This window comes from Cynocephalus volans, chromosome 4 (genome assembly GCF_027409185.1).
Source record: "Cynocephalus volans isolate mCynVol1 chromosome 4, mCynVol1.pri, whole genome shotgun sequence".
Lineage (NCBI taxonomy): Eukaryota > Metazoa > Chordata > Mammalia > Dermoptera > Cynocephalidae > Cynocephalus > Cynocephalus volans.
In genome coordinates, this window is record NC_084463.1 from 34,307,869 (window position 1) to 34,335,113 (window position 27,245).

The following is a 27,245-nucleotide window of genomic DNA, read 5'->3' on the forward strand; positions in this document are numbered from 1 at the left end:
TGTACAAGAGTTTAGAAACTGGGAAATGTGTAATTAAGCACTTTCACAATCCTCTATACCCAGACTCTAGCCAGGCTAGACTTTGAGTTTTGGTAGAATCTGGACAAATAAAGGATTTCATGAGGCAAGTAACCTGAGCAAAGTTTCAAAGGTTTCTGATTTTCACTATTTTGTGAAAATTATGATTTTAACTTAATTTGCAGTTTTTCAAAAATGCACTCAATTTTCTCATAAGTTCCACTTTGACTATTACATGGCTGATGAATTTTATACAATAACTCACACATTTAAGAAGATGGTTCTCACATATTTTTTTTCTAATGTAAATTGTGCTTTGAACTCAGACATTTTCCTCTGTATTAAAACTTTCTTTTATCTAATGTGTTGATTCCTGTGGTGATGCATGGTGACGTGTGAGGCTGTGGTGAGCACATAGAGTTTGAAAGGTATTGCCAAAGTCAAGAAATATATTTTGTTACATTCTATGCTATGAGCTATACAACTAAAAACAGGCTCCTCATCTTCCCTCAGTCTCACTTGTCCCACCTCTTTGTGTTAATGCATTGGTCGGAAGGACTAACAGAGTCTGATATGGTGAAGGTAGTAAACAAATATTAATTTTCATCTTTATAAAGAAAGCAGTGAGCAGACTAATAAGGCATGACAGGACTGTTTTCTGTAGCAGGAAGTGGAAAATAATTTTAAATATTTAAGGTACTGGGGGTCTTGTATGATATTGAAAGTCAGGAAAAGGTAGGATTTATCACAATGCTAGAAGCAGTGGCAGATGCTACTTTCATAAATTCCAGTCACTATAAAAATAATTATCACAACGTCAGGAATCGACACATTAGATAAAAGAAAGTTTAATAAAGAGGAAAATGTCTGAGTTCAAAACATAATTTACATTAGAAAAGAAAAGATGTGAGAGAATCATCTTCTTAAATGTGTGAGTTATTGTATAAATTCATCAAGCATGTAATAATCAAAGAAGTGGAACTTGTTACAAGATTGAGTGCATTTCTGAAAAACTGCAAATCAAGTTAAAAATCATAATTTTAAATTAAAATAATAATTTTCAGCAAATACTGAAAATCAGAAGCTAGTTGAATCAAGACAACTTAAGAGGTGCAAAATTTAGGATAATAAAGCATTAACTAAATAAAGAGAATGCCAAGAAAGAGGAAAGCACTGGAGAAATGAGAACCTCAATACAAATCTCACGTATATGGAGCTTCAAAACAAGAGTAAAAAATCATCAAAGGTGTAGTAGAAAAACCTTCATAATTTTTTTTGTGTGTGTGTGTGGCAGCTGGCAGGTAAGGGATCAAATCCCATGACTTTGGTGTTACAAGGCTGTGTTCTAACCAACTGAGCTAAACAGCCAGCCCCACCTTCAGAATTTCTATACCAGTAGGAAATGTAAAGTGAAGGCGTGTAGAAAAAGACTTACTTTCTATTAAAGCCGGCTACCTGAGATATCACTAACAAGACCCCTTCACATATTGATCTCTAAATAGAAACAATTCCAAACAGCTAGTTAGTGGCAGAACAAAAAAGGAAATATTACTTCATAGCTTCAACTTTAGTCACCTTTCTATTACTCCGCTGCTTCCGACATTGCACAGGACTTTACCTAGAGCGGATTTAATGTCTTTGTTCCTCAGACAGTAGATAACAGGGTTCAAGGTCGGAGGTGCTATACAATAGAACACAGACACCACCACATCTAAAATAGAAGGTACTTCAGAAGCTGGCTTTAAATAAGCAACAGCGCCTGTTGCAAGAAACGTGCTCACAACAGTGAGGTGAGGCATGCAAGTGGAAAAGGCTTTGGACTGGCTCTGTCTGGATGGGAACTTTAACACAGTGGAGAAAATATACACATAGGAGACCGCAATGCAAACTAAACATGAAAAAGCGTAACAGACCCCAATGACCACACTGGCATTAATGATGACGTGCTCTTCAGAGCAAGTGAGCTTTAGTAGTAGGGCAGGGACATCACAGAATGTCCCTGCTGAGTACAAGATTCCCAAGGCCCCTCCATTGAGCGAGGACACAGCCATCAGCTGGACACAGGATCCTCTGCTCATGACAGCTTCATAGTGCAGAGGGCGGCAGATGGCAACATAGTGATCGTAGGACGTCACGGTAAGCTTGCCAGTCTCTGACCCAACCAATAATATCACCAGGAACAACTGCAGCACACACGGCGGGAAAGAGATGGTGTCAGTGAAGGTGGTAGAGTTGAGGATGGATTTGGGAACTGTGGCAGAAATGAGACACAGATCTAAGAAGGACAAATGCCTGAGGAAAAAATACAAAATTAGGGTGTGGAGGCCTTGGTCAAGATTAGGGAGGAGGAGGAGGATTAAACTCTAACATGGCCACTAAGTAGAGCAGCGAGAAGAGCACAGCACGCAAGCCCAGCAGCATCCAATTCTCCATTCATCTCAAAAGCAAGAATTCTGTCATTAGTGTCTGATTTGTCATATTTTAAAATTATAGGCCACCTATTGAGTAAAGAAAAAGTGTTATATTAACATAACAAATAAAATATTGTTTTTTCATTGTTGAGGTGTGTATAGTTTAGCATCAAGGCATAGGCAGAAAGTTCAAAAATACCAAGGTATTTATATTTCTTGTTGACTCAGGTGTAAACCAAGTATGGGTATAACTGTCCAATGTACCTTAGATTTATTGGAAAAGAAAAAAAAAGACACTACTCTCCCTAATTACTTGAAATTATTTTTGAGGAATTTTATTTCTGTTGGGAAATACAGGATTGGCTACGTAAATATAATTGTAACAGAAAGACATTTTATGCAAAATATTATTCTAATTGATATAATTTTCCCATGGATTTGAAGTGACGGATGATATTTCTGCTTGCTGCATATGCAACCTGTTAAAACAGTCACTATTAGGAGGTGATACTATCATTTATTATCCTCTTCCCATTGAAGGATATTAAGGTTGTTTCCCCATTTTTTAAACAAAAAGTTTAATTCTTTGGTGAAAATGTTATTATAGTATTTCTTGTTTCTTTAATGAAGATATCTGGCATAGTACAAAAAAGTAGAAGGCTACTAAAGAGATTTTGACAAACTGATTTTCAAATGTATACAGCTTTTTTCAATGAAAAGAGCAAAACCTGACATTAAGCCAGATGATTAACATAATATTCTAGAAAGGATTTAACAAACAACAAAGACTAAAAAAAAAAAAAAGAAATGTTAACGATATCTACTGCATTTACTAGAGAAGCAGTGTGTCCTCCTATGTCAAAGGCACGCAGGACTTATCATCTCAGACCCCTACACAACCCAGTGTGAGGGAGATCTTTGGCCATATTTTCCCACTTCAGGTCACCCTCGTGTTTACAGCCTCTGTATATTTTACTTTAACACCACTTTAATGACAATTTTTTCACCTCTTTTCTTTCCAGCCTTTTCCCCCCCAATGTTTGAGGCTTTTTCAGTGAATACTAAAATCAAAAAGTAATTTTCTTTAACCTCCATAAGTGAAAGCCATCCTCTGAGACATATGGCTGCAATTGTGTGCTAATTACAGAAATTGTGAGGACTCTTCCATCACCCCTGGAAGCTTCCTTGCCAGCCTTTCCCTGCTCCCAGTCAGACCTCCCAGAGGTCCAGCCCTGAGTTCATCACTGCCACTGTATTGATGGTCTCCCCATGGTGTTTATGTGCGGGGTCACCATGTCATAGTGTTTGTTTTGAAAGCTAAGGAAAATTAAAATACATAATTATCATCCTATTTAGACTCATCTAGCCATGGAAAGACTTTCATTCAGTTTAAGGTTAATTATTATTTGTCTTAATTATTTGACTACTCCAGATTTCACAGTGTTTGTACAACTCAAACAAGAGCAGTATTTACTCATTCTCTTTGTGACAAGGAGTCAGATTTTGAAGGTTCCTGTGCTCCTACTTTGATGTTTCTCCTCTCCACGTGAAAAAATAGTCTTTCCATGAGTTCTTTATGTGGCTTCTACACCTTTCAATGTAGTGATTACTCAACTTTTGACAAGTTCCATTTACTTTATCTCTTATTAAACTGTAATTCCAAGAAGTGGAAACTAAGATATATACAAGTGGCATATGATTTGACCATTGCAGTTTGCTTCTCATAATGTAGACATATTTTTATTAATAAAACCAATATTTGTATTAACATCTGAAAGCCATCCCTACTGTTTTCAAAATCAAACAAAATTATTAACATTTTTAATATAAAATCCTACTATACTTCAATATTATGACTCTATTTGGAGTAGGTTACATTTACAAAAACCCCCAAAGCCAGTATTTTCTATTTTTATCTCATAAAAAAGTAATTTTAAGTCACCTAGTTCTTTTTTTTTTGCTGTTACATATGAAGAGTTAGAATTATTATTTATTTCTTACATCGATCCAATTGAATAATAATAATCTACCAAATTTGAAAAGTACATGAATAAACTGGATCCTTATAAAAATTAGAATCTGTAATAATTTTTATTTTTGTCCATGCTATGTGAAATTTTATCTATTTTTATTCTTTAACAATCATGTTTATCTATAAAAATTTACTGTTTGTTTGTTTATTTATTTATTTATTTTGAACATTCATGAAATACAAAGCTGATTGCCCCCCTCCTGCCCATGTTGTGGGGGCCAGATTCATACTAGGGACATACCCATTACCAGAAATTGCTTTTGTACCCTTTGTCCCCTTCCAATTATTCCCCAACCTCCCTCCCACTCCCCCTCTCCCCTCAACTTCAATTTGTAGCCCTAGGAATGTTCCTTCCCTCTGTTGGATCATGGTACTACTGCGGTCTTTTTTCCTGCTTTCCTTTCTTAGAACCCACAAATGAGTGAGCACATGAGGTATTTATCCCTCTGTGCTTTGCTTGTTTCATTCAACACAAGTTTCTCCAGGTTCACCCAGGTTGTTGCAAATGGGAGTATTTCTTTCTTTTTTATTGCAGAGTAGTATTCCATAGTGTATATATACCACAGTTTCCTTATCCAATCATCTATTAATGTACATTTACGTTGGTTCCATATCCTGGCTATTGTAAAAACAGAGCTGCAGTAAACATTGGAGTGCAAGTATCTCTTCAACATGATGATTTCCATTCCACTGGATATATACCAAGGAGAGGGATTGCTGGATCATATGTAAGATCTATCTGTAGTTGTTTGAGAAACCACCAAATGGTTTTCCAAATTGGTTGTACTAATTTACATTCCCACCAACAGTTCAGTAGTGTTCCCTTCTCTGCACACCCTTGCCAGCATTTGTTATTCAGCATCTTTTTGATCATATTCAGTCTAACTAGAGTGAGGTGGTATCTCAATGTAGTTTTAATTTGCATTTCCCTGATGACTAGTGATGTTGAGCATTTTTTCACATATCTGTTAGCCATTTGTATGTCTTCCTTTGAAAAATATCTATTCAGCTCCTTTTCCCATTTTTTAATTGAGTCATTTATTTTTTTACTGTATAATTGCTTGAGTTCTATGTATATTATGGATACTAGTCCCTTGTCAGATGCATAGTGGGCAAAAATTTTCTCCCACTCTGTAGGTTGTCTTTTCACTATGTTGATTGTTTCTTTTGCTGTGCAGAAACTTTTGAGTTTGATATAGTCCCATTTGTTTATTTTCTCTTTTGCTGCTTATACTTTTGGGCTCATGTTCATAAAGCCTGTGCCCTGAACGAATTGCTGAAATGTTTCACCTACATTTTCCCTTAGTAATTTTATGGTTTTGGGTCTGATACCTAGGTCTTTAATCCATTTTGAGTTGATTTTAGTGTATGGTGAGAGACACTTATCTAGTTTCATTCTTCTGCATATATAAATATCCAGTTTTCCCAGTACCACATTTTGAAGAGGCAATCTTTTCCCCAATGTAGATTTTTGTTGCCTTTGTCTAATATCAGATGGCTATAAGCCTGAGGAGTGATTTTTGGGTCCTCTATTCTACTCCACTTGTCTGAATGTCTATTTTTATACCAGAACCATGCTGTTTTGATTACAACAGCTTTGTAGTATAATTTGAAGTCAGGCAGAGTTATGCCTCTGGCATTATTTTTATTTTATTTTATTTTTTTGCTAAGGGTTGCTTTGGCTATTTGGGGTCTTTTGTTTTCCCAAATGAAAGGTAAGATTGTTTTTTCCATTTCTGTGAAGAATGTCGTGGTATTTTGATGGGATTGCATTGAATCTGTAGATCACTTTGGGTAGTATAGACATTTTCACAATTTTAATTCTTCCAATTCAGGAGCATGGAATATATTTCCATCTTTTTGTGTCTTCTTTAAATTCTTTCAGAAGTGGTTTGTAATTCTCATTGTATAGGTCTTTAACCTCCTTGGTTAAATTGATCCCTGGGTATCGTAATTTTTTGGTGACAATTGTAAATGGGCTAACTTCCTTTATTTCTCTTTCTGCTAATTCATTATTTGAGTATATAAATGCTACTGATTTCTGGGCATTTATTTTGTATCCTGCAATGTTACTGAAGTCATTAACCAGCTGTAAGAGTTTTTTGATAGAGTCTTTAGGTTTTTCTATATATAGTATCATGTCATCTGCAAATAGGGAAAGTTTGACTTCATCTTCTCCAATCTGGATTCCCTTATTTCTTTCTCTTGCCTGATTGCTCTAGCTAGTACCACCCGCACTGTATTGAATAGAAGTGGTGAGAGTGGACAGCCTTGTCTTGTTCCTGTCCTTAAAGGGAAGGCCTTCAATTTTTCCCCATTCAGAGTAATACTGGAAGTGGGCTTGTCTTAAGTGGCTTTTATTGTGTTAAGATATTTTCCTTCTATACCTAATTTCTTGAGAGTCTTTATCATGAAGGAATGTTGAATTTTGTCAAATGCTTTTTCAGCATCTATTGAGATAATCATATGGTCTTTGTCCTTGAGCTTGTTGATGTGATGTATCATATTTATTGACTTTTATATGTTGAACCATCCTTGCATCCCTGGGATGAATCCCAATTGATCATAGTGTATAATTTTTTTAATATGTTGCTGTATTCTAATGCTAATATTTTGTGGAGGATTTTAGCATCTAGGTTCATCAAGGATATTGCTCTGTAATTCTCTTCTTTTTTTGTGTCTTTATCTGGTTTTGGTATCAGAGTTATGTTGGCCTCATAAAAGGAGTTTGGGAGAGTAGAGTCTGGTTCAATTGTTTGGAACAGTTTCATGAGAATTGGTATAAACTCCTCTTTAAAAGTTTGATAGAATTCAGCTGTAAAGCCATCTGGACCTGGGCTTTTTTTTGTTGGAAGATTGCTAATTACTGCTTCAATCTCCTTGCTTGTTATTGGTCTGTTCAGGTTTTCTATCTCTTTTTGGTTCAGTGTTGGTAATTTATATGTGTCTAGAAACTTATCCATAGCTTTCAGATTTTCAAATTTGTTGTCATACAGTTTTTTATAATAGCCTCTAATGATTCTTTGTATTTTTGTGTTGTCAGTTGTAACGTCTCCCTTTTCATTTCTGATTTTTCTTATTTGGGTCTTCTCTCTTCTTTTTCTTTTTCTTTCTTTCTTTTTTGTTAATCTAGCTAACTGTGTGTCTATTTTGTTTATCTTGACAAAAAAAAAACAACTTTTAGTTTTGTTACCCTTTTCTATTGTTTTTTGGGTCTCTATTTCATTTAGTTCTGCTCTGATATTATTTCTATCCATCTACTGCCTTTAGGTTTTGATTATTGCTGTTTTTCAAGTTCCTTGAGGCATAGCGTTAGGTCATTTATTCGGAGTCTTTCCATTTTTTTATATTAGCACTTACTGCTATAAATTTCCCTCTTAGTACTTCTTTTGCAGTATCTCACAAGTTTTGGTATGATATATATTTATTTTCATTAGTTTCCAGAACTTTTTTGATTTCTTGTTTAATTTCTTCTTGGACCCATAGGTCATTAAGGGGCCTATTATTTATTTTCCATGTATTTTTTATATCTTCCAGTGATTTGCTTATTGTTTACCTTCAGTTTTAGTCCATTGTGGTCTGAAAAGATTGTTGGAATGATTTCATTTTTTAAAAATTTGCCAAGATTAGATTTGTTACCTAATATGCAGTCTATCCTGGAGAATGTACCATGATCTGGTGGGAAGAACGTGTATTCTTTAGCTGTTGGATCAAATGTTCTGTATATATCTGCCAAGTCCAGTTGGTTTGGGGTGTAGATTAAATCCTGTGTCTCTTTGTTGACTTGTTGCCTGGAAGTCCTGTCCCATACTGAGAGAGGGATGTTCAGGTCACCCACTATTAATGTATTAGGTCCTATCTCCTTCTTTAGGTCTGAGAGTGTTTGCTTGACATATCTGGGTGCTCCATTATTGGGTGCATATATGTTTATAATTGTTATGTCTTCTAGCTGGATAGTTCCCTTTATCATTATATAATGGCCTTCTTTATCTTTTTAATGTTTCTTGGTTTGAAGTCTATTTTGTCCAATATAAGAATAGCTACTCCTGCTTGTTTTTGGTTTCCATTTGCATGGTATATCTTTTTCCATGCCTTCACTTTTAGTCTATGAGTGTCTTTACAGGTGAGGTGGGTCTCTTGAAGACAATGCACACTTGGGTCTACCTTTTTAATCCAGTCTGTTAGTCTGTGTCTTTTGAGTGGGGAGTTTAGTCCATTCACATTTAGAGTAGTTATTAAAAAGTGCTGTTTAATTCCTATCTTTTAATTGCTAATTAGGTGGTTTAAATATCTTTTGATCATTATTTCAGTTTTTATTTCTCTTCTCCAATGTGACTTGAGGATTTAAGGTGGAATGGTTTAGCTTCTTTCTCTTTCTTGCTGGTATTTTTGTCTTAATTGTGGGTTTTGCTCTTGCTTGTGGATTTGTGATGATGGTCACCATTATTCAGAATCCAGATGAATGACTCCCTTCAGAATTTCTTGCAGGGCTGGTCGTGGAAATAAACTTTGTCTGGGAAATACACTTTTTCTGCTTCATTTCTGAAGGAGAGCCTTGCTGGGTAAGAATTCTTGGCTGGCAGTTTTTTGCCCTTAGTATTTTGAATATATTGTTCCATTTTCTTCTGGCCTATAGGGTTTCAGTTGAGAAGTCTGCTGTTACTTTGATGGGGGTTCCCCTATAAGTGACCTGATGCTTTTCCCTTGCTGCTTGTAGAATTCTCTCTTTGTATTTGAGCTTTGCAAATTTAACTATAATATGTCTTGGGGAGGATCTTTTTGGGTTGAATCTGTGTGGTGACCTTTGAGCTTCTTGGATCTGAAGGTCTGTATCTCACCATACATCTGGGAAGTTTTCTGCTACTGTTTCCTTGAGTAGGTTTTCAATACCTTTTCCCTTCTCCTGCCCTTCAGGAATTCCCTCAAGTCAGATGTTAGAGCGCTTGAGATTGTCGCTATCTCTCTTAGCTTTTCCTCATTATTTTAAATTCCTTTTTCTTTTTTTTTGTCTGCCTGAGTTATTTCAAAAAGACCATCTTCAAGCTCTGAAATTCTTTCTTCTGCTTGTTCTACCCTGCTGCTCAAGCTCTCAGTTTTTTTTTTTTTTTTTTATTTCATTGAGTGAAACTTTCATTTCTAGAAGTTCTGCTACACTCTTTTTTATGGTATTAATCTCTTTGTAGATTTCCTCCATATTCTGAATGTTTTTTCTTGTTTCATTGTGTTCTCTAATTGAGTCTTCCTTTATATCTTCAAGTTTTCTTAAGATCATTACTTGAAATTCTTTTCAGACATTTCAAGGATTCCCTGTTCCATGGAGTCTGACTTTGGGGCATTACTGTATCCATTCGGTGGTGTCATTTCTTCTTTATTGTTTGTACTTCTAGCGTTTTTTTGCTGATGCTTGGTCATTTGGTAGGGGGTTTGCTTCTTCTATTATGCTGAGGTTGGCTGTGTAGTGGCCTTGGTTGCTACTGCGGGGGGTGGGGGGTGAACTGTATTTGTTTGAAAGTAGGTGTGGTGGTGGTTATGTTAAACCAACTTGGTTCCCGTTCGAGACTCCGTGGTCGTAGAATGAGCCCCTAATGCATGGGGTCCTGCTGGGCCAAACTCAGTGGGTTGGATCCTTAGGCTTGCTCTCCCCCCGGGTCTGAAGTGGGATGAGGGGCCACAGGGAGCCATGCGGTTCTGCTGGCTGGATGTTGCCAGCAGGATAATTTGCATGGTGCCAATTCAGGGTGGCAGGGCAGGGCCTGGAGCTCCCACATGCCTGGGTCCATGGTGGTGGGTTGAGGGGCCATGTGGAGCCACAAGGTTCTGCTGGCTGGCTGGCTGGTGCCAGCCGGCTCACCTGCACGATGCTGGTTCGAGGCGGCAGGGCCATCACCAGTTCTAAGCAGCATATTAATAGGAAAATAAAATCAAATTTTAATGTTGAAATATGTGCATATGTAAATAAAATAATTTAAAATATTTAATAGATGCCCAACATGAACCTTTCTGTCACGTCCCTGAACTTTAGACAAGACCTCTATCAAACCCACTTACAGAAATAAGAACCTATTTTTTTAATACCCTGATATCATACTTTGTTTTCCAGGGTAACAAATTAATAGCAAAAATTTCTGAAAATGGCAGAGGAAATAGCAACTAACAAGAAATAGGCATTAAATTTATTTTATTTCTAATTTAAAGCAAAGGATAATAACATAAAAGACAGAGGACCAAAAGGAATGAGAAAATGAACTGAAAATGTGATGTGGTTTTATGAGGTTAAAAAAAGATGTGAACCTCAGATGAAGAATCAACTAGTTTCAAGCAAAAGGTGCTGAGAAACAGTATCATGTGCTTCAAAGATTTTCCTGAAGTGACTAAGAAAATAATCTTTATTACAACAGCAGTGGTGAATTATAAGGGGAAAAAGTGAGCAGTGCACCAGGATCAGAAATTGGGTCATATGAGATTAAGGAACAGCTAAGCACATTAGGTATACACTTTCCATAATTTGGCAATCATAGTCTGGGGTAAATAAATAACAATTTATTATGTTGAACAGTGGTGCATGCAATTACATAACATGAACACTGAACACACTATTTCATAAATTCAAAGATATAAGTGGAAATAAAGAAATGTAAAGAGAAGAGATAGAGAGAGGAACACATTGCTTGGGGAGAATGAGGTAGTGCAGGAACAAAGTATTTTGGAGGATACAGAACACTTGATACAGAAAAAGCAATTTTTCATCTGGAACCGAATGTAAGCAGACCATTTAAATATTTTATCTCTCTATCTCTCTGTCTATCTCCATCTCTACCTCCATTAACTAAAAGAGTTAGCAAGAATGGACAGAGCTTTTCCAGGACAATCTTCATAGAACCCATTCATTTCAGTAAAAGTGATTTTCTGAGGAGTAAATTAAAAAGTAATTTAAAGTTGAAAAGACTCATAAACAAAGGAAAATTTCCCACTATTTTTGCAAACTTTGGGTGTGTTTGCTGGAGAAAGACAGCACTGGCTCTAGCTTTACAGCAATAATGAAGAGCCTGACTCATAACAACGTGAACAAAATAACAAATCACTTACCTGGATCTTAAGGCCACCTGTTTCACCTGCTGAGGCATATAAAACTTACAGCCATGTTACAAACCATGAGAGCTAGTTCCAAACTAGCAAATCATCCATCGTGGTTTCTCTGTCATCAACCTGTGTGCTGTATGGAGACAGACGGAAAGAGAGAGAGAAGAGGAGACAGCAGTCGTATGGCATCTTTACAGTTTTCGATGTTTCTGTTATCAAGTAAGGTCAATAAGAACTACATATACAGAAAAAGAATGGTAAGAATGATTTCCCAAAGGTTTCTAGATTTCAATATAATTTCAGGGGAGAAGGAAGGAAAAATAAAATATCTAAGTAATTTAGGGCTTCTTATCTCTTCACAGTTTTGTTATAAAAAGAAAGTTCTGTCTTCAAGTCATAGCAAGAGCCAGAGAACACTGTAAATGTTTTCCCGTGTGTTCCCAGATTTCTGTTTCAAGCCCCACCCCTAGCCCTACCCCATTCAAACTCCTGATGACTTTGATTGAGTACCTCTCCTCTACACATCAGTATTGGTTTCTTTTGTGGAGTCTCCAAGTTCTAGGAGGGTGCTTGAGGTCTTATGTTTCTGGCAATTAACTTCCTAAGAAGAGGTAAATCTTTTAAAGCAGTAACAAATGGAACTTCATAGACTACATGGGAGTCTCCTGGGATATCAGACTTTTAGCTGTGCGTAATTTTCATTTCTCAGATTCCAAATCCTTGGAGACCCTTCTCTTAAGTCCCATTTTAGATCTGATAATTAATGCCACTCCCCATACCTCCAATGAAACAAAAGAGATCTCTCTGTGTCTCATTAGAATAAACTCTCCATTGACCTTTAAATTATTTCTTATATGTGACTATTGAATCCTAAGATATTCTTTTGCTTCTAAAGCATGGAATAACTTAAATTTAATTCTACATCTATGAAATCTTTAAATGGAGTCTAATAATTTCAGTTAAGTTCTAATAGGAACAATAAGAGACACAGTCCTCTGACTTTGGATCTATAACATGGGTTTTACTTTTTTTTAAAGTATAAGACATCATACTTTTTGTTATCTTTTTAAAAAATTTTTATTGGTTATGCATATTCGTGGAGTACGTAGCTTACGATCAACACTTGTGTCCAAGATCAATACTTTTAGCATGCCCATTACCACAAATTGTGATTATTCCCCATGTCCCCCACCCAATTAATCCCCAACCTCCTTCTCTCCCCTCTCCCACTCCACTACACAATTCTAGGTATGTTCTCTCCCTCTGCAAGTCCAGCACACCACAGTGGCCTTTCTTTCCTTCCTTCTTTCTCTCTTAGCTCCCACTTATGAGAGAGAACATGTGGTATTTTTCCCTCTCTGCCTGATTTATTTCACCCAACATAATTTTCTACAAGCTCATCCATTTTACTGCAAGTGGCAGAATTTCATTCTTTTTTATGGCAGACTAGTATTCCATGGTGTATATATACACCACATTTTCCTTATCCAGTCATCCATCGGTAGACATTTAGGTTGGTTCCACAGCATGGCACTGGCATAAAAATAGACACTCAGACAAGTGGAACAGAATAGAGAAACCAGAAATCAACCCACAGACTTATAGCCAATTGATAATTGACAAAGGCAACAAAAACGTTGGGGAAAAAACTTCCTCTTCAATAAGTGCTGCTTGGAAAATTGGATATCCACATGTAGAACAAAATTAGATCAAAATCAACTCCAAATGGATTAAACACTTAAGTATAAGACCCAAAACTATAAAACTACTAAGGGAAAATAGAGTGGAAACACTTCAGGAACTAGGACTGGGCACAGACTTTATGAACAAGATCCCAAAAGCACAAGCAACAAAATAAAAAATAAGTAAATGGGACTATATCAAACTAAAAAGCTCCTGCACAGCAAAGGAAACAACCAACAGAGTGAAACAACAACCTACACAGTGAGAGAAAATATTTGCAAACTATACATCTGACAAGGAATTAACATCCAGAATATATGAAGAACTCAAGCAAATGTACAGTAAAAAAAAAAAAAAAAAAAAAAAAAAAAAAAAAAACCCAAAACAAACAAAAAATAACCCAATTAAAAAATGGGCAAAGGAGGTGAATAGACATTTTTCTAAGGAAGACATACAAATGGCTAACATGCACTTAAAAAAAATGCTCAACATCACTAATCACCAGGGAAATGCAAATTAAACCACATTCAGTAATTGCATCACCCCAGTTAGACTGGCTATGATGAAAAAGACAGAGGATAACATGCTGGAGAGGATGTGGAGAAAAGGCGGGACACTCCTACACCATTGCTGGGACTGTAAATTAGCACAACCACTATGGATAACAGTATGCAGGTTTCTCCATGCGATCCAGCAATCCTACTGCTGGATCCTACTACCATATTGAAAGGATACCTTCACTCCCGTGTTCATCACAGCTCTATTTACAATAGCCAAGATATGGAACTTTGTTATCTTTCTCTTACTCTCTCCCTGGATTCAAGTCAGTTTTCAGTGAAGATAAGCTCCCTAATGGCCAGAGATGCCTCGGTAGGACGTTCCCAAGAGGACTTAATTCCTAACGTCTGTAGCAGTTCTCAAGTGCTATCAGTAGAATCCTTATGAGCATCATAAGAGACACAGTTCCTCTTAAAAGCCACGTAAAAATGCAACTCAGCAGGGTCTTCTCCAGTCTGGGGATAAAGTAGGGTTTATTTTCATAGTTTGATCTTGGGAATATTGTCTTATCTTCTAGGAGAGACATAAATTTCCTCTCATTTGTCTCTGGTTTTGCTTTCAATTATTGCTTCTCCATATATCCTGAACAGCATACCCTCCATGTTGTCTACATCTTGTTTCTATCATCTAGCAACTTCTTTTTTACAGCCCACATTCATTACGGAGTTGATGTTTAAATGATATCTTCTTCGTCATTTCCTAACATCCTCAATGCATTTTGTAAAAACCATAGGGACTATCATCATATAAACTTTTGAATTGACTTACCAATTTCAAAAACATTTGCAACGATTTTGGTTGGGATTGAATCTAGATCAACATAGAGAATATTGTCATTATAATGATATTGAGTATTTTGACCTTCTCTACGGGAAACTCCAACTTTAGCCTCCCTCTTTCCTCTAGCCACTAATCCCTACCTTACTCCTCTCTCTGCTTAAGACCCCAGTCTCTGTCCCTTTCTTCCTATCACCCCTAACCTTTTTTACCTCAGACCCATCTATTTCTGGGACCCCCTTCTATGACCTTTTTTATTCAGAGACCCCTCCTACCTTGTGTCCGTACTCCACGAGACCCCCAGTCCCAGACCCCATCCTAATCTTAGGACCCTCCTGTCTGAAACCTCTCCTTCTATGACCCTCATTTCCTTCCAACTCCCCATCAATCCCAGGGATCCTGAGGCCCAGAATCAAGGTTCCTCCCATGTCTTCATGCCTTTGCTTCCATGGGCTCTTCTTCCTCTCAGGCCAGGGGTCCAACCAATCTCTCTCCAAGACTGTGACTCCACAATGCCCATGAGGCCTCCTCACCACCCACCCCTTTCCCCTTCTCTCTGCCTCTTCCATCCTGACACGTCCATCCCCACCCCCATCTCCTCCTTCCCCTGCACCCACCCCCACCTCTGCTGCTCCTTCTGAGCACCGGCTCCTCTCCCTGCCCTGCTCCCAATTGTAAAAACCAATAGAACTTTACAGAGCAAAGGGTAAACCTTAATGGATGCCAAATTTATTAAAATAACAGAGGAGGTTGGATTATCCCAGGATGAAATACAGAATGTGACAAAAGATATGTAAATATTACAAATGTATTAATTGATCTCACTGAAGTGGGTAAGGGAAATATTGCTGATATAAGCAATTTTGGAAGTCGTTGGAGTCCATAAAATTAATTAAGAACAAAATTGTAGATGAGCACTGTGCTCTAGTTGATAAAGTTTTTTCCCATTGTCACTATATTTCTGTAACTGCTATACATAAGTAAATGGATAGTGTTTTGAGGGAGCCAGGTTTTCACTGTTGGAGTAGGAGTTCACATATAAACAAGGAGAAGAGGCTAGAGTGACACATGTTATAATGGATTAGAGATGGTGGCACAAATATAAATTCATGTTTAGTTTAATGTAGATAAAGATGGTTACATATAGAAATACTTTTGGACATTTTATACATGCAGATTAGTATCATATGCAAATGTTCTTGCTCTGTCAGTTGAAAGGACCTACAGGGCAATGACACACCAGTAGCAATGAGCACACCCAAGGTCTGAATCTTGGCTTCTGATACCATCTTACGATCAAAGGACAGGAAACTATCTGATTCTAGAGCCATGTCAGGAAATACACAAGATAAGCCTGGAGAATCATGCATGTTTTTAAGCTACAAAATAATGAAGCAGTCAACAAAGATACCAAATAAATAAATAAATAAATAAGCCCCATAATGATGGGGATATTTTAGAAAGACACAGGAGTCAACTTAAAGAGTTCCCAATGTCCAAAGGTGAAGTAGCTTGAACAATAAACCAAATAACGTAGTACCGAATTATATCGTGAAGAATATAATAGATAGTTGCAGTCTATACTGATATGAATGAATGAATAAATGGTAGAAGAGATAAATCTCCCATGCAGAATCCTGAGTATTTTATTCCTGCGATGTTATGTAAATGATTTCTCATTCCTTATTTTGTAGGTTATACATAGTGTCTTCCTTCTGAAGAGCAGCGTGTAGAAAGGTGGGGAAATAAGTAAATTTACCACTGTGAAACCTGAAAAACTAACTAAGCAGGGTAACTAACATCAACAGTGATAAGGTGTGTTGATGATATGTACCCTGGTAAGATGGGATGAAAATGACACTTAACTTTTGTTGTCTCTTACCCAAGAACATCAATAAAACAGTCCAATCTTGAGAAAAACACCAGACAAATCTCAGCTGATGGAAATTCTACAAAATTCCTGAACAATACTTCTTCAATTCTCAAGGTTATCAGAAACAAGGAAAATCTGAAAAATGTAATATAAATGTAAATGTAATATAGTACACTAGATAGCAATATGAGATATAAAAATGGCAAGTAATTAATTTTAAAATTCAATGAAAGTACGGTTTTTAATTCATAATAACGCATCAATAGTTATGCATAGATTGCAACAGATGTACCATACTAATAATGTAAGATGCTAATATTAAGGGAAACTAGATATGTGGTTTATGTAAACTTTCCAAATTATGTTAGCAATGATTCTGTAAATATAAAACTATTATAAAAATTTATTTAAAAATAAGTATCTTGTTATTAACTTGGTCAACCTATTTTCCCCTAAATTCTAGTGACCACTGATCTGCTTTCTGTCTTTCTCTTTTCTAGGAAGACATTTAATTAGAATCACCCAATATGTAGTCTTTCAGACTTGTTTTTTTACTTACCAAAATGTATTCAAGATTTATTCATGTTGTTATGTGAAATTAATAGTTCATGACTTTTTATTGCTGAATAATATCTATTGTATGGTTGAACTACTCTTTGTTTATTCATTCATCTATTGAAAAACTACTTAGTTGATTTTAGTTTTTGGTGATTATAAATAAAACTGCTCTAAACATTCATATGCAGGGTTTGTTTGAACATAAGTTTTAAATCATTTGGGTAAGTGTCTAGGGACCATATTGCTGGGCCATATGATAAGTCCATGTTCAGTCTCTCCAGGAGAGAAGCTTCCCTTCTGAATATGATGGACTAGGAAAGAAACCTTTCTGGACTGTTTCTCTTCTTTGAAAGAAAGCAGATATGAAACTTATACATAATACAAAAAGTAAACACCTGAAAATGCTTGAAAATAAACAGTTGTAGAATCTGGCACAGAACTGATGCTCACTTGGAGAAGCAAAGTAAAGAAGAATAAGGAAGTGAGTTAACCAGTGAGTTTCTTCCATCACAGCTTTTAGTGTTGGGATATGTGCAATTTTTACAGCAACACAGAGAGGTGAGCTTATAACACTTGAGAAGATAGTTATGGAAACACCCATAATCTTTCTGGGTTGGAACTATGAACATTGAGTAAATTTTTAAAGTGAAAGACAAAGAGAGTAGGCCAAATGCTGTCTACCACATCTCTGACTTGCCTCTGAATCTCATATGCACTGAATGACTCAAAGGAGTCCAGCCAAAACAAGATCAAAAACTGAAGCTGCTGCATATTAAACATGTGGCAGTTCAAGAACACTCAAGAAATTACCTGCTAATAAGTAGAAACACTTATTAAAAAAGAATGCAGAATATTCACAATTTAGCATTCATAATATTCAGGATGTAATCCAGTAGAAATTGAATTAAAACAAAAAGTCATCAATATGAAGTCATTATAAAAATTATGCTTTAAAAAAACCTTATATATATATATATATAATTGAGGCCTGGGTTCTGGACAAGATGGCAGAGTAGTCAGTGTTGCTTGCTCCCACAGAACAACCAATTTGCAACTATTAAGGAGCAATGACAGAAGGCCTGAGACATGTGCCAGAACTGGCAGGAACTGCGTGCCACGGGACCCCAGTCCAGGTTGCTCCCCACCACTTTGAGAGACTTGAGAATTTCTGGGCCCCCACACCACAAGCCAGCCACGATGTAAAAGGCAGGCAGTGTGGGACTGCTAGCCTGGGCGGGTCCCCACTGCTGGGAGAGACTTAAGAGCCTTCGATCCCCAACACCCCAAGCCAGCTGTGCTAGAGAAGGCATGCAGGGTGGGATCACCAGCTTCGGCCATTCCCTGCTGCTGGGAGACACTTTAGAGAGCTGGGGCCCCCAACCCCCAAGCCAGCCACGCCAGAGAAGGCAGGCAGGGTAAGACCTCCAGCCCAGGCTGGTTCCTGCTGCTGGGAGAGACTTAAGAGCCTTGGGGCCACCACACCCTGAGCCAGCTGCACTGGAGAAGGCAGATAGGGCAGGACCTCCAGTCCAGGCTGGTCCCCACTGCCAAGAGAGGCTTAAGAGTCTCAGGGCCCACACGCCCTGACCTAGCCATACTGGAGAAGGCAGGTTGGGCAGGACCTCCAGTGCAGGCCTGTCCTCACCACTGGGAGAGACAAAAGAGCCTCTGAGCCACCACACCCTGAGCCAGTTGTTCCAGAACAGGCAGGCACCATGGGACCCCCAGCCCAGGGTAGATCCTGCTTTCAAGAATAGGCAGTCCCTTCAGGATCCAAGCCAGACATCAGGTTGAAAAGAGTGAATTGTGATACTCACTGCCACAATGAAAAAACACCAAAGGAAAGATACCAGAAATGCATAAAATGAAGAAAACATATCACCATCAAAGGGAAATAATAACTCTCAAGCACTAGATCATATAGAACAGGAAGTCTTTGAAATGACTGAGAAGTAATTTAGAGTAACAATTCTAAGGAAACTAAATGAGATACAAGAAAACTCAGTTACATAACACAATGAAATGAGAAAACATATACAGGATCTGAAAGAAGAAAAGTACAAAGATATCAATGCCTTGAAAAAGAATGTAGCAGAGCTTGTGGACCTGAAGGATTCATTCAATAAAATAAAAAACACAACAGAGAGTTTAACCAGCACACTAGAACAAGCAGAAGAGAATTTCTGTCCTTGAAGACAGGCTGTTTGAATTAACACAGGCAGACCAGAAAAAAGAAAAAAGAACTTAAACAATTGAAGAAAATCTAAGAGAAATAACAGACAACCTTAAGCACTCAAATATCTGAATCATGGGTATTCCAGAAGTGGAGGAAAAAGGAAAAGGCATTGAAAACCTATTCAATGAAAGAATAGCAGAAAATTTCCCAGGTATAGGGAAAGTCATGGATCTTCAGATTCAGGAAGACCAAAGATCTCCAAACACGTTCAACCCAAAAATGTCCTCTGCAAGACATGTGATAATCAAACTGGCAAATTCAAAGACAAAGAGAGAATCTTAAAAGCTGCAAGAGAGAAGCAGCAAGTCACCTACAAGGGAGCACCAATCAGACTAACATCAGACTTTTTATCAGAAACCCTAAATGCCAGAAGAGAAAGGGATGATATATTAAAAAAAACACTAAAGGACAAAAATTGCGAGCTAAGAATACTTTACCCAGCAAGGCTACCCTTCCAAAATGAAGGACAAATAGTATATTTCTCAGACAAACAAAAACTGCAGGTGTTCACTACCATACAATCAGCCCTACAAGAAATTCTCAAGGAAGTACTGGGCTTGATACCTCAAAAATAACCATCACTGCCATGAATACTCAAGAAAGAACAATACTTACTGACACCAAAATTAGTAACAAAAGAGAAAAAAAAAATTTATCACCCCAAGAAACCAGCAAATACGGAAGACAAACAGAAAATTAGAAAGAAAGAAACAAAAGGTACTTAAGACATCTAAACAAAAATTAGTAAAATGCTAGTAGTAAATCAACACCTTTCAATGATAACTGTAAATGTAAAGGGATTAAATTCCCCATTCAAAAGACACAGACTGACTGGCTTAAAAAGATGGACCCAACAATATGCTGCCTTCAAGAGACTCACCTGACTTGTAAAGACACAAAAAGACTAAGAGTGAAAGGATAGAAAAAGATATATCATGCAAATAGAAATGAAAAGTGAGCTGGAGTAGCTATTCTTATATCAGGTAAAATAGACTTAAAGCAAAAACCATAAATAGTGACAAAGAAGGCCACTATATAATAATAAAAGGATCTATCCATCAAAAAGACATAATAATCATAAATATATATACAACCAACGTTGGAGCTGCCATATTTATAAAGCAAACACTATTAGATCTAAAGAATGAGACAGACACTAACACCATAATAACAAGAAACCTGACCACCCCACTCTTATCATTGGACAGATCATCAAAGCAAAAAATCAATAGAGAAACACAATGTCTAAATGACACTTTAGACCAATTGGTCTTGGCAGATATCTACAGAACATTCCATCCAACAACCTCAGAATATTCATTCTTTTCATCAGCACATGGAACATTCTCCAGGATAGACCACATGTTAGGTCACAAATCAAGTCTCAACAAATTCAAAAAAATTGGAATTATTCCATGTATTTTTTCTGATCACAATGGATTAAAATTAGAAATCAATAATAAATGAAACACTGGAAACTATACAAACACATGGTAATTAAACAACATTCTACTTAATGACAGGTGGGTCCAAGAAGAAATTAAACATAAAATCAAAACATTTCTGAAACTAATGAAAATAATGACACATCATACCAAAACCTGTGGGATACTGCAAAAGCAATATGACAGGGGAAATTTATCACATTAAATGCTTAGTTCAGAAGAATGGAAAGATGGCAAATAAACAACATAACACTTCACCTTAAAGATCTAGAAAAACAAGAACAACCCAAACCCAAAGTTAGCAGATGGATAAAATAATTAAGATCAGAGCAGAACTAAATGAAATAGAAACCAGAAAGACAATACAAAAGATCAATGAAACAAAAAGTTGGCTTTTTGAAAAGATAAATAAAATTGACAAAGCTTTAGCAACATTAACTAAGAAAAGAAGAGAGAAGACCCAAAAAACAAAAATTAGACTTGAAAAAGGTGATATTACAACTGATACCTCTGAAATACAAGGAATCATTAGAGACTACTATAAACAAGTATATGCCAAAAAATTTGAAAATCTGGAGGAAATGGATAAATTTCTGTACACACACAAACTACCAAAACTAAGGCAAGAAGATATAGAAAATCTGAACAGATCAATAACAATAAAAGAGATTGAAACTTTTATCAGAAGGCTCCCAACAAAGAAAAACCCAGGATTGGACAAGTTCACTGCAGAATTCTACCAAACCATCAAAGAGGAACTGATACCAAATCTCTACAAACTGTCCCAAAAGACTGAAATGGAGGCCATTCTCCCAGAATCATTCTATGAGGCAAACATCACCCTGATACCAAAATCAGACAAAGATACATCAGAAATAGAAAACTACAGGCCAATATCCTTGACAAATACAGATGCAAAAATCCCCAATAAATACTGGTTAACAGAATACAGCAACACATACACAAAATTATACACCATGATCAAGTGGGATTCATCCCAGGGATGCAAGGTTGGTTCAAAATATGCAAATCAATAAATGTGATACATCACATTGATAAAAGCAAAGACAAAGACCATATGATCATCTCTACAGATGCTAAAAAAGCATTTGACAAAATTCAACATCCTTTCATGATAAAGACTCTCTACAAATTCGGCAAAGATGGAAAGTATCTTGACATACTTACAGCCATATGTGATAAGCCCACTGCCAAAATCATCCTGAATGGGAAAAAGCCAAAAGCTTTTCCCTTAAGAACAGTAACTAGAAAAGGATGCCCTTCTCACCACTCCTATTCAACAGAGTCTTGGAAATATTAGCCAGAGCAATCAGAGAAGAGAAGGAAATAAAGGGCATCCAGACTGGAAAGGATGAACTCAGACTGTCCCTGTTTGCAGATGATATGATCCTATATATTGAACAGCCTAAAGCCTCTATAAAAAAAAAAACTTGTAGAGTTCATAAATGATTTCAGCAAAGTTGCAGGATGCAAAATCAACACACAAAAATCAGTAGCATTTCTATACTCCAACAGTGAACACACAGAAAAAGAAATCAAGAAAGCTAGCCCATTTACAATTGTCACCAAAAAAATAAAATACTTAAGAATAAAGCTAACCAAGGATGTGAAGAATCTCTACAATGTGAACTACAAACCACTGTTGAAAAAAATTAAAGAGGACACAAGAAGATGTAAAGATACCCATGCTCTGGGATTGGAAGAATTAACAATATGAAAATGTCCATATTGCCCAAAGTGATCTATAGATTCAATGCAATCCCCATCAAAATTCCAATGACATTTTTCTCAGAGATAGAAAAAACTATCCAGACATATATATGGAATAAGAAAAGACTATGCATAGCTAAAGCAATCCTGAGCAAAAAAACAATGCTGGAGGTCTAACACTACCTGACTTTAAATCATATTACAAAGGTATAAGAACACAAACAGCATGGTACTGGCATAAAAACAGACACATGGATCAGTGGATAGAATAGAGAACTCAGAAATTAACCCATATGACTACAGCCATCCTATTTTTGACAAAGGCAGCAAGTCTACATACTGGGGAAGAGACTGCCTTTTCAACAAATGGTGCTGGGAAAACTGGATACTCATATGTAGGAGATGAAACTAGACCTGTACCTCTCACCATATACCAAAATCAACTCAAAATGGATTAAAGAATTAAATATACACTCGGAAACAATAAAACTCCTTAAAGAAAACATAAGGGAAACACTGCAGGAAGTAGGAGCAGGTACGGACTTCATGAATATGACCCCAAAGCACAGGCAACTAAAGGAAAAATAGACAAATGGGATTATATCAAAGTAAAAAGCTTCTGCACAGCAAAGGAAACAATCAACAGAGTAAATAGACAACCAACAGAGTGGGAGAAAATATTTCAAAATATACATCTGACAAAGGATTAATATCCAGTATGTACAAGAAACTCATACATCTTTACAGCAAAAAAAAAAAAAATCCAATTTAAAGATGGGCAAGGGAACTGAATAGGCACTTCTCAAAGGAAGATATACAAATGGCCAACAGACACATGAAAAAATGCTCAACATCACTCAGCATTCAGGAAATGCAAATCAAAACCACTTTGAGATACCATCTCACTCCAGTTAGGATGGCTAGTATCCAAAAAACCGTGAGTGATATATGCTGGAGAGGTTGTGGAGAAAAAGGAACTCTCATACACTGTTGGGGGGACTGCAAAATGGTGCAGCCTTTATAGAAAATGGTATGGAGGTTTCTCAAACAATTACAGATAGATCTACTATATGACCCAGCTATCCCACTGCTGGGAATATACCCAGAGGAATGGCAATCATCATGCCAAAGGGATACCTGTATTCCAATGTTTATTGCAGCACTATTTACAATAGCCAAGAGTTGGAACCAGCCCAAATGTCCATCATCAGATGAGTGGATAAGAAACTGTGGTATAGCTACACAATGGAGTACTACTCTGCTATATAAAAGAATGAAATACAACATGGATGGAGTTAGAGAAAATTATATTAAGTGAAACAAGTCAGGCAGAGAAAGAGAAACTCCACGTGTTCTCACTTATTTGTGGGAACTAAAAATAACTAAATAAATAAATAAACATACAAAGAAAGAAAGGGGGGGCAGGAAGAAGACACAACAATCACAAAAATTCCTTGAACATTTTAAGTCAAGTGAAAAGATATGATGTAGAGGGGAGGGGAGAGGGTGGAGAAGAACGGGTAAAGGGGCATGAAAATCAACTACAATGTATATTGAGAAGTAAAATAAAATTAAAAAAAAAGAAAATTGAAGCCTGGACAGTGAACGCACTTTACAGTATGGATCTGAGGACACCAAGGTCAAGGGTTCACATCATTGTACTGGCCTTCCAGCAAAAATTGATTAATTAATTTAAAATATTAAGTGTATATGTAGGATTGAAAAAACCCCAGTAGCAATGCCCATTCAGCAGAGGCCTGTATGTGAATATTAGTTCCTAAATACCAATTCTGCTTTCTTCTTCTTAATTTTCAGGTGTTAATCCCCCAAGAAACTTCCATCCAAACATCTGTTCCCAGAGACCAAAACTGGCACAAAATTAAGTAAAAATAGTGATGGTTCAAAACCCATTGAATAAAATAGAGATAGGTTTATATTGTGTCTCTTTGAGTACAATCCTTATATAGTATTCTGGCCAAGAATGCTAACATAAATGTAATTGTGAGAAAAAAGTATACAATCCCAAATTAGGAAATATTTTATTAAATAACTATCCCATGTTCTTCAAGAATTTCAATTTCGTGAATGACAAAAAAAGACTAAAGAACTGTTTCAGGTTATTGAAAAATAAATACACATGGCAACTAAACACAATACCTGATCCTAGACTTCTTCTTGTTCTAAAATGGAAAAATGATACAAATAAAGAACACTTTTGCTACAAACAGACAAAATAATAAATGGACAAAATTAGATAAAATTATTATGTCAATATTTATTTTCCTGTTTGTGATGCCTGGGTTGTAGCAAGGTGTTTAAAGATGAAGAATCAGGATACAAGTTATTTGAAAGTTCCTCACAATATCCTTTCAACTTTTCTCTAAGTCGGAAATTATTCCAAAATTAAAAATTAAGGCATATTAGAGTAAAACAAAATTATAACAAATAAACCATATATAGTACACAATAATTGTAAATTATACTTTCAAGTCAATATGCTTATAATATAATAAGTACTATTTTATTTCAACCGTTTGGGTACTTATTGACCCTACATTGTCAAAGTCGGTATCCCCTAACACAAACACTGTGGACCTGGAAAGAGAACCTGAGGCACAGATAAAGTTTCAGAGAGTTTATTTGAGCCAATATGTGTGAATGAAGCCCAGGGAAACACCACCAAGAAGCCTTAGGAAGTGCCTTCTGAAGGAACAGCAGAACTTCAGCATTTATACAGTCATAGATAAGTAGAAAAAAGGGGAGAAAATGGAACAGCCCCTTAATCAGTACATTAGTTTTTTTATTTGCTACATAGCATTATGTAGCTTAGTGCTTAAGTGTTGGTTGTATCGTACGTACAAATGCAGAGTGAGGGTCACAAGTTACATTTTTGGCTTCCTAAGTTAATACACAACCTCTGCAGGCATCAGGAGGTCTGGCTTGAGGTTAAAAACAGTCTTGTGGTAACAGTTCCTGAATCTGTGGACCTGATTTTCACCCTCTTTCAGACCCCCAAGGCTTTTCAGAATTTAGCTAACTTCAGTCAAAGTAGATTTCTGGTTTATCGAATTATATTTTCAAGTCATATAATGTCAAGTTAATATGTTCATAAGTTAATGAAATAAGTACTATTTTAATTCAAAGGTTTGAGACCTTATTGAACCTACATACTCAAAGCCAATATCCTCTAACACATACTACCCGCTTGATCACTCGATTTTCATTTTGAAATTTGCTCTTCTCTTTGGCAAAGTTCCAGTTGACTAATAATCATGAAGAAATAGGCAAATAATTCAAGAAAATTAATAGGCAATCATAGTAGCACAGCTATATAAGAGTATTAAAATATCTCATTTAATTCTATACAGGTCCTATCATTAATGCTTCACTTAACAGAGGCTGAGTTTTATTAATCAAAATATTTTTTTCGGACTGTGTAGTAAACAAATGACATTTTGCTAACTATATCTCTAGCAGCCAAAATTATTTTGGAAGAACCTAGGTAAAAGTTTGTGGCTAATGCTGGTAAAATCAATTAGAGGCCAAAAGAAACAGACAAACACATAAATAAAAAGCACATCACTTCCAATTCTTACAGTATATATTTAAAAATAATTACAGTTTTATTATTTTATAATGAGAATTTTTACCAGATGGCCAATAAGATTTATTTTGCTTTTCATGTTAGATGACTCTAGCTATATGGCAGGTGTTCTCAAAGCACGCTGCGCATCTAAATCATCTAGTTGATTGACTAAAGGCACATTTTTGAACTTCGCTAGAGACCCCCTGAGTTAAACTCCGTAGCAATGTTTGACAGGAATCATCATTTTAAGCAAAGTGCCCAGATGATTATTATATGTTATAAAGTTTGCTTACCACTATCCTATCACATATAACTGTATAAGTGGAACTAAGGGAATATTTAAGGACTTAATTATTATTATGGTGAAAGACTGTGTCTGTCAGTCATTCATGGTTTATTCTAGAACATTTTCTGGGCCTGAGCAGTCCCGCCTACCAAAAACACCAGTGATGATAATGCTAATAGTCTTGAGAGAGAACTACTTAATGAGGCTATTCAGAAAAGCTTTAAGACTTTTTTCTCTGGGGAATTTTCAGGAATTAGCCAAGTGCCTTAAAAATAATTTGTTGTAGACCTTTTGACTACAGAATATTTCAAATGACATCAAATTTGTAACAAAAAAGGTAAATAACTTTCCTGGTTATTTTTATATGCATCCTTCTATGTTAAGAAACTACCAGAGCTTAGCAGAGATACATGTCTCTTATCAGAAGCCCAAAGATGCAACTATATGTTATAACGACAGGTAGTTTTAAAAAGACGCTAGATGTTCTATTTTAATTTCAGGTCATCAATTGGTAAATTAAACTCTTTTGGGAAAAAAACTTCCACCCTTAAGTTGACTTGGAATTATCTGTTCAAGTACATCTGGTAAGTAATCCTTTGCCCAGGTGGTTGAAGACCGGGAATTGTGTTAAGGTATGAATTTCACATTTCTATTAGTAAAATATTATAATACTCTCTTTTCCAAAACAACATTTTAAAAATCTGATAGATATTTAGTAAAATTATGGCAGATACCAAAAACAATGCAGTTTAATACCCAATTTCTTCCCCCTTCCCGCTCGTGTTTGTCCTTCTCTATTTCTCCATCTTGACAATTGGAATAGGCTGCTAAACGTCTTCAGAATTTTTCTGTCACTGTGCACACATTCTCCAAGTTCACCACACACTGCTTCTCCACAGGTGATCCAAATAGCCACTGCCTTCGTGGTTTTGTGTTTTGTTCTATACTTCCTAAATACTCCTCTCCAGTAA

General features: G+C 36.4%; 2 protein-coding genes across 2 annotated transcripts in view; one reads left to right on the forward strand and one right to left on the reverse strand.

The window, feature by feature from the left end:
* LOC134375210 (glutamine and serine-rich protein 1-like) overlaps nucleotides 1-27,245 on the forward strand; it is an 824,919-nt gene that overhangs the window by 469,750 nt on the left and 327,924 nt on the right.
* Nucleotides 1,590-2,496, reverse strand: LOC134375213 (olfactory receptor 14K1-like). Its single transcript, XM_063093456.1, is given in 2 exon segments — nucleotides 1,590-2,382; nucleotides 2,384-2,496. Coding segments are annotated over 2 exon segments (906 nt in total).